This window comes from Gracilinanus agilis, chromosome 1 (assembly GCF_016433145.1).
Source record: "Gracilinanus agilis isolate LMUSP501 chromosome 1, AgileGrace, whole genome shotgun sequence".
Lineage (NCBI taxonomy): Eukaryota > Metazoa > Chordata > Mammalia > Didelphimorphia > Didelphidae > Gracilinanus > Gracilinanus agilis.
In genome coordinates, this window is record NC_058130.1 from 555,233,387 (window position 1) to 555,247,232 (window position 13,846).

Consider the following 13,846-nt stretch of genomic DNA (forward strand, 5'->3'; position numbering starts at 1 on the left):
TTTCCCAGAAGTTAATTTTAATACAGTTTCCTAAAGAAAGATGATGTCAGTTTTGGTAAACTTAAATTATATTTAGGTGTGTCAGAACGATCAGATGTAGTACCAGTGAACAAACCATATCACTCTAGATCCAGTCCTTTCTTGGAAAGATGTATTCTATTTAATAACATTCTGGATTGTATGCATTAATGGAAGAGCAGCATCAAGAATAATATAAAAACGGTAGATGATATGTACTTTGCGTTGTCAGGAACAACATAGTTCAAGAAAGGCCAACCTATTGTTATCTATCTAAACTATCTTCCTATCCCTCGTGCCTCTTAGTTTTTTTTATGATAATATTTTTAGTTTTTCAGATTTATCTTGTTCTACAGGAACATTGAAGCTATCAAAATAATCAGATTGAGAGGCACAATATTTTCTTGTCTTGGAATCAGGAATAACCTTGGTCTGGGATTCAGTTGTTCATCTAGCACAAGCCCCTCATTTAACAGTTGAGGAACTTGAGGTCCATTGAGGTTAAATGATTTGCCCATGGTTACATAGATAGTAAGCTTCAGAATAAGGATTGGAATCTAAGTCCTCTTACTCCAGAACCAGTGGTCACGATGAAATCCAGAAGAGTATAAAGACCACCTTCTGGGCAGAGAGGGCACATATATGCTGTTATACGTATACTACCTTTTAGTGCAGCACCTGGCATGAAAGCTTGCCAATCTTTTTTACATGTAGGGTTATTGTGATAAATAAAAATGCATGTAAATTGTTGTATAATCCTTAAAGTAGTATAGATATGGTAGCTATTGTCACTATTTCTGAATAACTCAAATTTATATAGATTTTTTCCTGAAGCAATTCTGAGGTAGGTGATACAGTTATGGGTCAAGTAGTTGGCATGCTAGACAGAATGCCAGGCCTGGAGTCAGGAACATCTGAGTTCAAATGTGACCCTAGAAACTTCCTAACTTTGTGATCCTGGTCAAGTAACTTAACCCTGTTTGCTTCAGTATTCTCATCTGTCAAGTGAGCTAGAGAAGGAAATGGCATACCACTTCAGTATCTTTGCTAAAAAGGCCAATGGGGTTACAGAGAGTCAGACACATCCAAAATGACTGAAAAACAAAAAATAGTATTGTCTCCATTTTACAGATGGGAAAATTGAGGCTCTATTAGGTTAAGGAGCCTGCTAATCATATTTCTCACACAGTGTTTTTTATCCCCTGCACCACGTCTGCCTCTCAGAATAAATATTTGGAGCTACTTTTAAGAGGCAGCTAGTGCCAGGTTTTTTGTTTTGTTAGAAGTTATTCCTTTCTCTTGCTACTAAAGTTATTAATTATTCCAGGTAGATTACACTAGTTTAACTTATTCTACTTAGGGGAGGGAGGAAGATAATCCAGGAGCTTCATGTTAGAGGAAAGTGGAGAAAAGCAGGGGATGTCTATGGCAGGGGCTTTGGAACTCAGCTGGATATTAAGGAAGAGAAACCTTTAGATCTCAGGTTATCCAAGAATATTTTGTATATATTAATAGGTATAAATTTATAAATTTCTCATCTAGCAATGTCAGCTATCCAAGAAATGAGATGTATACTTTACTACTTCACTGAATCTTTGATCTCAGTCAATAAACATTAGGTACCTACTATGTACCAGACACTGTGCTAAGTGTTGGGGTTTCAGAGAAAGGCAAAAGATAATCTTGGCCTTAGAGGGGCTCACAATATAATGGGGAGATTGTCTTATTTCAGGTGGTATACCAGCACCTGGAATCTTTATGTTGGTGGCAATATGAATGAATTACATTAGGAAGTAGCTATTATCCAAATAACTTATGATTTAGCCAAAAGAATTTTAAGACCCTTGTGGTTGCAAAGCATCCTACACAAAAATGTACAAATGCAAGATTTCAATGGTCTGTTCTTTCTGTAAATGGGGGGGAGGGAGCAGCTTAAAATGTGTCTTATAACCAAATTTTTAAAAATCCATTGCACTTATCAGTTCAACTCAATAATCATTTACTAAGTGGCTCTTACAATAAAGCAAGGCTTTGTTCTTAGGTGACTGAGGATGCACAGCCAAAAATAAAACAGTCCATTCAGGAGAAGGTGAAACAATATGTATTTATACAAGCAAGTGAAAACAAAGTAATATTTTTGAAGGAGCATGCCAATAGCTGAGATCATCAGAAAAGACCTGTCTTGCAATAGGTGATACTTAAGCTGAGCCTTTAAGAGAGCTGTGGATTATAAGAGACAGAGATGAGAAGAGCCTTCTAGACAGGGGCTATGGATATAGGTATAGATATATAGATGCATATAGATACTGGAGGGTGGTGTATGTGTGTATATCTATACACAGATGAATATATAGATGTGTGTGTGTGTGTGTGTATATATATATATATGAATATATATAGGCTGTATAAGGGCCAGGAGGGGTAGATAAGATATTTAAAAAATGTGTACAGAAAGTAAGTTATTGGAATGTAGAGTATTTTGTTGTGTAGTTATTTTTTAGTTGTATCCAACTCTTTGTGACCCCATTTGGGATTTTCTTGGTAAGATACTAGAATGGTTTGCCATTTCCTTCTCTAGCTCATTTTACAGATTAGGCAAAGAGGGTTTAGGTGACTTGCCTAGAGTCATACAGCTGAGGCCAGATAGAAGTCTTCCTGACTCCAGGCCTGGCACTATCCACTGTGCCATCTAGCTGTCCCATTGTAGAGCATGTGAAGATGAAATAGGTGGAAAGAAACCACTATAGCTTTTTCAGCAAGGGACAAAGTGTTTTGTTTTTCCTGAATATTTGCAATTGTTTGAATTTTTTTCTTACAGCAGATCTTCAATTTCATTGACATAGAGAACTCTTGGTGAGGATAATTCCCGTACCAGGGCAGAAAATGTTCTATAGATGTCTTGGATACTAAAAATATGTGAATTCACCAGTCACACAGTTATGGTCAAAGAGTGGACTTGAACCCAGGTCTTCCTAGCTGATCTGACTTGCTACCACTTTGCAGTGCTACTTTTTTGGTCTGAATATTTTTTCCTAATTTTAATTATTATTTTCATCTCATTTTATAAAAAAAAATTTCTTGCCTCTTGGAGTTAATGCACTTTTTGCTTCATTCAATTTTTTACTGCATATGCTACTTGGGTAAGGTTTTCAACTTTCTATTCAAAGCCATTTCTTCCCCTGAGGCCTAGCACAGACCCTGCATTGATAGGATTTCACTAAATGTTTGTTGAACAACTTGATCTGTATAAAAAGAGTCAGGTGGTAGTCTTTTATAGCAAAGGGAATTCTGGTTTACAATGAGATATGGAAGGCTTGGTTTTTTAATAGTATTGAGAGAATTTTTAGCTATTCATTGAACCTTCAACTCTACAACCTACTTAAACTATTGTTTTGTTTGACTCTAGAGGTCCAGATTCTGTTAATGACAACTTTGGTGGGAAGAGAAAGAAATAAGAAATTTGGTAGGCAATCTAAAAACTATTAAGACAGAGACAATCTAATTATAAATCGGTGCCTTCCGCTGTATACCATAGGTTTTGTTGTTGTTGTTTTTTCAGTTATTCTAGATATAAATAAAGCCAGTTGGTCTGTCTAAATACTAATCCTACATCCTTCTATTTTTTTCCTAGCTAAAAGCTTTTGGACCTAGAAGTCCTTTTTCCTCTTGGTAATTAGTAATTCTTACTTCATTTCTGCTTTCTGTTTATCCTTGATGAGTTACACAACCCTTCACTGTTAGGTTGAAACCAGTGTGCCTGCAGTCTGTTGCTATTAAAACTCACTGAATTTGAATTTACACAATACAACCTTTATGTCTGTATCTATGAAGCTAAAGTTTGCTCCTTAATCTCGTATAGGTAACTGCAATTAAGAATCTTTGTTGCTAGGTCTCACCAGCTGGAGAAATAACAATAGCTTTGCTGCTTATGCCTTAGAGGAATGAAGGAAGGAATAATCCATCTGATAACTTCCAAAACAAATCCACATGTCAAATATCTATTAGTGTAGTGGCTAATTTATAGGCACTATTTCTAAACCTGAGTGACTTAATTCATTTGAAGGGGACCATAGTTGAAACTTACAAAATAATATCTATTTTATTATGTAATGAAGACACGTTTACAGTGCTCCAAGCTTCATTATTTATTTGGGGGAAACTGGCCCTTAAACTGATCATAAAGGGAAGTTACAAGTCAGTGATACATTGGGTTTCTATATAACAAATTGTGGTGGAAAATGACTGACTAGTCATTCTATTTTCTGATAAATGAGGAATTAGATTAGATCAGTGATGGGCAAACTACGGCCCACTGCCCAGATTCCGGCCGCCTGAAATGTTCTATCTGGCAGAGGGACATTATTCCTAATCTGACGAATACAATGAGTAGGATACAATATAATGAAACTTCAAAAGAGTTGCCTTAGAAGCATACTGACAGATGAGCATTTCCTTTCCTTTGGCCCCCTCTTTAAAAAGTTTGCCCATCACTGATAGATAATTGTTGATGTTTGAATTCAGCAACCAACTTAAAAATAATTCTATGATTGGACATGAATAGGCAGTTTTCACATGAAGAAATCAAAACTATCAAAAAGCACATGAAAAAGTGTTCTAAATCCCTCCTGATTAGAGAAATGAAAATTAAAACAATTCTGAGGTACCACCTTATACTTATTAGACTGGCCAATATGGCAGCAAAGGAAAGTGGTAAATGTTGGAGGGGATGTGGCAAAATTGGGACACCAGTTGTAATTAAGGAGCCAGTAAGCAATGTTTGATAGAAAGGGAGAGAAAGTCTATTGGTGACTCTCTCCTCCAGTTCTCCTCTGTTGCTGAATATACTCTGGGAGATTTCGAGAGGGTGTCACTCTGAAACTGGGTGACCTGGATGGGTTGCGCCGCCCCACAGGAGTTGGGGTGAGGCTTCCCTATAAGATGAGGTATGTGGTACCCCAGTCCAATTCTGAATGAGGGTGGGGTTCACACAAGCCTCCCCCGAGGTCAGTCAACTTCACAGCGGGTGGTCTGGCTTCAAGATAGGAGGCAGCCAGAACAAGCTGTGGTTCCCCTCTTCCTTGTTGTCTCTCAGGCACTCTGGAATGCTATCCGACTAATGAATGGCTTTTATTATTCACAATTCAGGGATTGGGGAAAGGGGTGAAGGGCAGAGGGATTTTGGGGTGCCCTCTTCTCTATTTCTATGGGGTCTGTCACTAGGGTGGGAACCTTTGGGGTTCCCACTCCTGAGCATCTTCCCTCACCTCTTCTCCTTCTGTTTCTATTTCTATTTTTCTGTTTCTATCCTTTTCTGTAAGTTAGTAAGACCGGAAAGGGTCTCTCAGCAAGGTTGGGTAATAGGAGAAGGAGACTAAGAGTTCACTCCCAAAATGGAGTCCAAAAATTTAGCTAACTCGATGGTTGAAGTTTTGATGGGTGAGATTCGATGGAATGGCTTTGAGCAGGGAATCAGGGTTTCAATTTCCAAAGAAAGATCCTCAGGAAGCCCTCAGGACTGGATCCGAGCTAGGGTCTCCTCCTCCTCTCTCCTCCCAGTCCTCTGCGGACTAAGGTCTTCTCTCCTTCTTTTTTGGAGAAATACCCAGAATTCTCTGCTACCTTCAAATGTCAGTAACTGTTACCAACTCCTTCTATGACTCCTTTTGTCCCATCCCCCTTGCACAAATCCCAACCTTACACAGTATACTGCTGGTGGAGTTGTGAATTGGTCCAGGTTTCTGGAGGGCAATTTGGAACTGTGCTCAAAGGGCTTTAAATGAATGCCTGCCCTTTGACTCAGCCATATCACTATTGGTTTTGTATAAACCAAACAAAGAGATAATAAGGAAAAATACATGTACAAAAGTATTTATAGCTGCACTCTTTGTAATTGGAAATTGAAAATTGGAAAATAAGAGGGTGTCCCTCAATTGGGGAACGACTAAACAAATTGTGGTATCTGTTGGTGATGGAATATTACTGTGCTGAAAGGAATGATGAACTGGAGGAATTCCATGTGAACTGGAAAGACCGCCAGGTATTTATTGATGCAGAGTGAAAGGAGCCAAACACAGAGACTGATATACTGTGGCACAATTGAATATAATAGAGTTTTCTACTAGCAGCAATGCAATGACCCAGGATTATCCAGAAGAACTTATGAGAAAGAATGATGCCCACATCCAGAGAAAGAACTGTGGGAGTAGAAACACAGAAGAAAAACATATGATCCATCACAGTTCAATGGGGATATGATTAGGGTTTTGATTTTAAAAGATCACTCTACTGCAAATATGAATAACATGGAAATAGGTTTTGAACAATGATACATATTGGAATTGCTTGTCAGCTTTGGGGAGGGGGGAAGAAAGAGGAGAAAATCATGAATCTTATAACCATGGGAAAATATTCTAAATAATTTTTTTTTTAATTCTATGATTGGGTTTCTAATCTGGGTCTGATAAAAGTGTAAAATTATGCCCGAGACATGCAATTTATGAAACCTAATTTTATTTGTAGGGGAGACAGATGAGAGGTTTACACAAAACAGCTGTGCAAAGTGGAGCTGGAGGAGCCTTATTTGTGGTAAGTCATTTCCTAGATTATTTCTTAGAAAGGTAAAGACAAATATTTGAAACTTAGGTCAAACCCATAGCATTCATTAGTAACTCCTAAGGTTTTTAGAAACTGTAGTCCCTTTTTTTTTTACATTGACCATTTATCCTCCTTATTACCCTTAAGTTACTGCCTACTGGACCACTCTTTACTAGAGGCAGCCTTAGTTGGACTCTTCAATTTTAGTTTGTATCAGCATAGGAATGTCTCTAGTCCAGTGGTCGTGTGACTTGGATTTATTTCCATGTTTTATAACAGAGGTCTTTTTGTCTTCATAATTGACACCCTTCTTCAAAATACTCCTGTTTATTATTGATATAGGGGTACAGGCTTCCCCTAGACACCCCAAAATCCCAGAAAGTGTCCCAGGTCAGAGAGTATTAATTTTTCCTTGCATTCCTGCAGTGCTAAGGGAAGGTGATTTTGAGCTGAGAGCAATATCCCCTCTGGCCTCTTCCCTCATTCTTGATGAGCACAGATAGGCTCCTCCAAGCTTGCTCCTGATAAGCATCTGTTTTCTATCCCAGATATCTGATTATCCTCTAAACTGAACTGTTCACCTCCTTTTTACTTTGAGGTATAGGACATAACCCATGACCCATCTCAGGTTCCAAAGACCCAGTAACATGTCATCATCACCCCATCTCTAGTCCCATAGACCCTGTTGTCCAAAGGATATATAAAGCCCAGAACACATCTCCTCGAGGAGGCAGCATTCTACCCTCTCTGCCTCCCTCAGCCATCCCATTTCACTTACATTCAAATTAATACATCTCTTTTATTTTTAAACTAGCTATTGGAGTTGTCATTCTTGACAAGGACAATCTGTCCAGATCCAAGGTTTAACCTTAAAGCTCTCTCCCACAACATTATGAATATTATTTTACATTAGTAAATTTATCATTCAGAAAGACTATAATCCTTTCTCCTGGAGAAAGAGCTTTAAGTATCCATAAATCTCCATGTACATATGCAATTTATATTTTTAACATAGAGATTATTTAAATCAGTGTATTTTTATGATTCTTGAACTGTTAATGGATAAAAATACTCCTCCCTCATGTCTTGCTTCCTCCCATATCCCTAAGTAATTTTCCATGAAACCAAAAACTAGCTACTCAATATATTACATTTGTATGTATTAAAAATGCCAAATATGTGGTTATGTCCAAAGCACCATTTCCCTCCCTTTCTTGAAGGGCAATTAGGTGACACATTTGATGGAGTGCTATGCCTGGAGTAAGGAAGACCTCAGTTCAAATCCAGCCTCAGACATTTACTAGCTTTGGGACCTTGGGCAAGTCACTTAACATCTGTCTGCTGTAGTTTCCACAGCTGTATGATGTGAGGATTAACAGCACCTACCTCCCAAGGTTGTTGTGATGATTAAATGAGATAATATTTGTAAAGGGGTTAGCATTGTGCCTGGCGCATAATAGGCACTTAATAAATGCTTCTTTCCTTCCATGAAAGTTTAAAACCTTTAAAAATTTATGTCTTGAGTGAATCATTAGGATGTTATATTCACCATCCAAAAAATGTATATGATGGTAGTGCCATTTAAATGTGAAGCTCAATTGAGATTTGTTTCCTGTTGATTTGTAGTTTCTGGAAAGTAAGGGTTTAAAAAAATTAAAAGGCTATTTCCTGAGAAATTTTGAGTATGTAATTACTTAACTACTTCAATCAAAGATTTGGGCTATGGGGAATGGAATAAATTGAGAAAAGTCAATATAAACATTTAAATCACCTTTGTGTCTACTGGCAAGTCACCTAAATTTCTTGGGCCTTAGTTTCCCTTCCCAATACACTTCATCAATCCTATGTACCAGTCCCTATAGAAACAAACATTTTGATCCAGGCTCCCTCTTGACTTCTTTTTCCTTAAAATTAGTCACTCAGATACAAGAAGAGAAAGGAAGAATCTAGCAGCTCAGCCAAAAATCATATAAAATAATTTAAGTTAAGGATTTGGAGAGTTTAATTCTGATAGGATTTAGACAAAGAAAAGGGGACTTGAGTGAATAAATAATGAGATATCTGTTAAAAGAAAAGATTTTTGCCATGAGGTTTTTGTATTGGAATAGTAGCCATGTAACTAAAATTCTTATGTAGAAAAATGTCATTATGCCTAAATGTCTAAAATTTTCAGATAAAATAAAATGAATAATCTTAAGTTCCCCTGACAAAGTTTTCCTCATCTGTAAAATGAGGCAGTTGTTAGAATCCCTTCTAGCTCTTATCTGATGCTAATGACACAGGTATCATACTCAGCCAATCATTGGAATAGTGTGGTTGGTATACAGTGGAAAGAATATCGATTTTAAGAATCAGGAGAACTTTATTATAGTCCTCAGTTTACTCTGAATCTGTTTCCCAATTTGGAAAATGAGGATAGACTAGACGTGTTTGAGATACTATCTGCCTCTTAACATTTTGTGATTCATTGGTCAGGCCCAGTATTCAGTTTGTAATTATAGCACAAAGGGGGATGTTCCCTATTTTCATACGAGGGCAATATAGCTTTTCATAGCATCTGCTTTTTAAAAGTTAAGAATCTATTCCAAAAAATTCCTGGGTTTCTGTAATCATTCATTACAAACCTCTACCATATATGAATTAATCTAAATGTTTCCTGAAACTGTTTCTCTACAAACCTCTTTTATTTCTTTTCATAATTTCATAAATTTACTCTTTGATTTATCAGATTTAAAATTTTATTTCTTTAACAATTAAAGTAGCAAGACTAAATTATGTTCAAAATAATTTCATAGCAATACTAAATATGCTTTATAACATTTAAACATTTTAGAGACCCGATTTCCCCAACCATTTTCTCTTAAGATAAATAGCTTCTTTCATTTATCCCGAGATGAACTTCCAAAATTTAAGGAGTGTTCATAGTGTTTCTGGAATCTGTTTAACCTATGCCATTTATAATTTTATAGACTGGTAAAATCATACTCTCCATGTTTCTAGATTTCAGTCCTAATTTTTCAGTCAGTCTAAATGAGGAATCCCTTTCATCCTAATAAAAGCTTTAATCTGCCATTGTCATTGCTATATAAGCTAATGGAAATATATTAACACCAGGAGATTTTCTCTCATATAGTTAAATATATTGCATTCAAAAACATTAGTTTAACAAACATTTGTTGAGTAAAGAGTTGCATTTGGTGTGCTATATGCTGAAAGGAAAAATGTATAAAGTAAGACATGAATCCTGTCCTCATGGAACTTAGTCTAGTTGGAAAATAAGAACTTTGTGAAGTAAGAAGAGGTATATACTGACCAGAGTGTTGTGTGGATTTAAAGAAATAGCTAATTTGAGGATAGTAATGATCTCTATGAAAATTCTACTTGGATACTTAATTATGAAGATGATTCTCAAAAGGTTATGTCAGTTGTAACAAACTAGACAAGATATGGCAAGAGGTCAAACAAGCCTGCGTTTTGAAATTCTCAGATGGAACACAGAATGACCCAGGAAGGATGACAGTTGGCCTAAGGGACAAGAGTTGTAGGAAGAAAGCAATCGGGACTCAACTCTATCTCTGTAGCTCTGGAGGGTCAGGGATGTGGGAAGCAGAGATTTTGTGGGACCTGCAGTACCCTCAAATCCCAAATCTGAAGTTTCCCAGAAACCTTCAGAAGTTTCCCAGAAACCTTCAGCTGCTTCAATCAGTCTATTTGATTCATCAACATCCTTGAACACCTTGGTAGACCTAATATCATGGTTCCTCAGTTTGGCCAGGGGGCCTGGACTCTGGTGTGGGGGGAGCTGGCCCCTGTGGGCCACCACCTTGCTTGAACCTTTTCTTTATCAAACTGCCCTTATAGATAGCCAAAATATTAGGATTGAGGATAACTTATTTGGGTTTTGGGTCAGAGAAGCTGGATTTGGGGAATGCAGATGTGTTTCTGCTATTACCTATTCCAGTCAAGGACTGAATAAGAATTCAGGGTTCCCTTGTACCCCCTTTCCCCAGTACCCATTTCAGTCAATCCCCATTTATCTGTTTTCCTAAATAAACCCTTGTTAAGAGATTCAAGTCAGATCTGAACAGTTATTTTGGGAGGGAGACAGAATCCTTGTAGGTTGAGGGTGGAAGGAAGGCAGCTCTCCATTTTAAACAGCATCGGAGAGTAGGGAGGCTTGTGTCAAAATACATTGGCTCTGAGTAATTGACAGGGGTCCCTTGGGTCCCCTTCAATAGACAACATCTCCCTCTAACCTTTCATCCCTTACATATCCATATTGGGGAACCTCCACTCCTTTAGCAACCTCAAGTGTCTCCCTAGTAAAGAGGGGTGGTGTGTGAGTAGCATTGGCCCTTAATCTTCATTCAGGGTGTTACCAAAACACATCCCAATGATCTGCAGCCCCCCTTCTTACACAGTGAAGCAAAAGTTCTGGCAAGTTCTTACAATATTAGGAAGGAAGGCTTTCTTTAAGTATGGACCTTATTGTCCAAAGAGCAGCCTAGATAAGTTAAAAAAAGTTCATAAGTAGAAACTTAGCCAATTAGATGATTTTCTTCTTTTCCTTTCCTTTCCTTTCCTTTCCTTTTTTCTTTTTCTTTTTCTTTTTCTTTTTTTTTTTTTTTTTTTTTTTTTTTTGGCCTTGGCAACTTATTTACTAAAGGTATGGAGTATTTGAGAGTTTTATCAATGAATGGAAGGGGTACTGAAGAACATGTCATCTTTTGGTGTGTCAAAGCTAAATTTTAAAATAGTTTCTTCTATAAGGAATTTTAAAATCTTGAAATACTCTTGAGAAAATTATGCTTTAAATAATTAATTTAAAAACAATTTTTTCTCTATATATAGCACAGAGACACTCCTGAAAATAACCCAGATACTCCATTTGATTTCACACCAGAAAACTACAAGGTATGAATAAATAACAAGATATTTAGTATAGAAAACATTGACTCATTTGGATATAACAAGTTCTTTTTTCTTTCATGCAGAGGATAGAAGCAATTGTAAAGAGTTACCCAGAGGGACATAAAGCAGCAGCTGTGCTTCCAGTACTGGACTTAGCCCAGAGGCAGAATGGATGGTTGCCAGTCTCTGCCATGAACAAGGTATCTAAATACAATTTTATTGCTTTATTTTATAAGTAGGATTTAAGTAGTAGCTTTCATGTAGAAACTCTTATGTGATAAAAGTTAGTGTCAGACTAGAAATTCAAATTTATAATTTGAATTTCCATGGGACAATTTTTTTTGTACTTATACTGGTCTCACAGGCCTTGGAAAGATGTGGCTTTTTGCTCTGATAGGGATGTAATAGTGATGATAGTCTTCCTAATGTAAGTTATTATGTTTTAATATATAATGGAAGAAAAGTTATAGAATATATGAAAAAATTATAATATATACTTAGTTTAAAAACTTATACAGAAGATATAAACTATATTGACATTCAGATATTCTGACAATGATATTCTGAAGACAGAAATTTACTCAAGTATAGTAACTGGATGTGGTAAGTTAAAAATTACATCTGACAATATGAAGACATTAAAATATTGCTTTGTCTTATTTTGAATCAAGATTTCTAATTTCACTACCACTTCATAATGAGTAATTTTGAAAATTAAGCTAGAAATATGCAAACATGAAGGTGAACATAGAAACACTTCTGGAGAAAAGGAGTACTTTTTTTTGATTTCCAAAGAGAAAATAAGGCACAACATTTGAAAGCATGTTTTATAATAGGTCCAAAAGAGCTACAAAAGTGAGATTATTCATGCTTTTTTTGCTTTGGGTTGTTTACTTCCTTAACTAACCCTCACAAACTTTTTAACTATGCCCATGGTGATTGCTTCTAAGTTGTAAGGGTTAAAAATTAATGGCTTGACTGAAATATATGAAGATTATAAATAATTGAGGTGGTAGCTGATTCAAAGTATTATTACTCAAAGTTGAAATGACTTTAATGACTTTTATTTACAAAAGAGGTAGAAAGAGTGAAAGCAGAGAAATACAAAAGAGTAGAGAAGACATTAGCCTATCTAACTAAAGATTGCTCCAGTGCTCCACTTAGCCAGGACTTGTTGACCTTCAACCCGAATCAAATTCTCCAGAAGATAGGAAGGGAAAGCCAGCTATCTACTCACCCAAGTTCCCTCCAAGAGGCAGGTCAGGACAATGACTTCAGCTGAAGGTGACTCCTGAGGCCAACTTTCTTCCTTGAGCAGACCTTCTTCCTTAAGCTGACTTCCTTCTTGAAGTCCAGCTCCTTCTTGGAGTCAGTTTCCCTAGCCCCAGAAATTAAGGACCATAAGCGGCTTCTTGACCCTTCCCCTTTTCACAAGGGCCAGTCACAGCTTCCAAATTGCCTAGCACTGCCTGGAGGGCAGTGTCTGTGGGATTGACTTCTCACCTTCTGAAGGTCAAATTCTCATCAAAAAGGTTCACAGTTTCCTGGTTGAACAGTTTCTAAGAGTGTGAACTCTTGTGTGAACTCTTAAAAGAATTCACAAGTTTCTGACTGAGTTTTAAAAATGGGTGGAGCTCTCCAAGTATCTTGCTGACTTCTCACCTAGCACTAAGTAAGGTGTTCAATCTTTTGTTGATTCAATTTAAATGGTAGACAAAGGAGAGTTAATCCTGACTTCAGTCTCTAGTGAAGTACTTAAGTTAGTGTTAACTGAGGATAGACAATAGAGTAAAGAATTCTCTTTCACAAAGTGGATATAGGCACACAAAAGGATGATAAAGCTATCTTATATATTGCTCAAGGTCTGGAAATTTCCACTTGATTTTATTTCTTTTAGTATCTTTAATACTGGAAAAGGCCATAATTTTCACCTTAAATATCTTGTTGAGCTCTGACATGATAGGATATAGAATGCTTGGAGTTGAATCATGAAACTTAATAGATTAAATTAATAATATTAGATCACTGGGGCAGTTTTTGAGATGACTAAACTACAATAAAAAGCTAGTTTCATTTTGTATGAAATGCAGATGTTTTGGATTATCGAAGTGAGAAGTACAAAAAAAAAAATAAAGGAGTCCCTTTAAAAAAACTAAATGAGCTGGGGCAGCTGGGTGGCTCAGTGGATTGAGAGCCAGGCTTAGAGACAGGAGGTCCTATTTTCAAATCTGGCCTCAAGACACTTCCTAACTGTGTGACTATGGGCAAGTCACTTAACCCCCATTACTTAGCCCTTACCACTCTGATACCTTGGAGCCAATAC

At 36.8% G+C, this 13,846-nt stretch overlaps 1 protein-coding gene across 1 annotated transcript in view; it reads left to right on the top strand.

The window, feature by feature from the left end:
- Positions 1-13,846, top strand: part of NDUFV2 (NADH:ubiquinone oxidoreductase core subunit V2) — a 54,344-nt gene that overhangs the window by 12,948 nt on the left and 27,550 nt on the right. Inside the window, exons 2-4 of the mRNA XM_044666835.1 lie at positions 6,538-6,603; positions 11,464-11,526; positions 11,607-11,723. Of these exons, the coding sequence (XP_044522770.1) occupies positions 6,538-6,603; positions 11,464-11,526; positions 11,607-11,723 (246 nt within the window). The remainder of the gene's footprint in view (positions 1-6,537; positions 6,604-11,463; positions 11,527-11,606; positions 11,724-13,846) is intronic.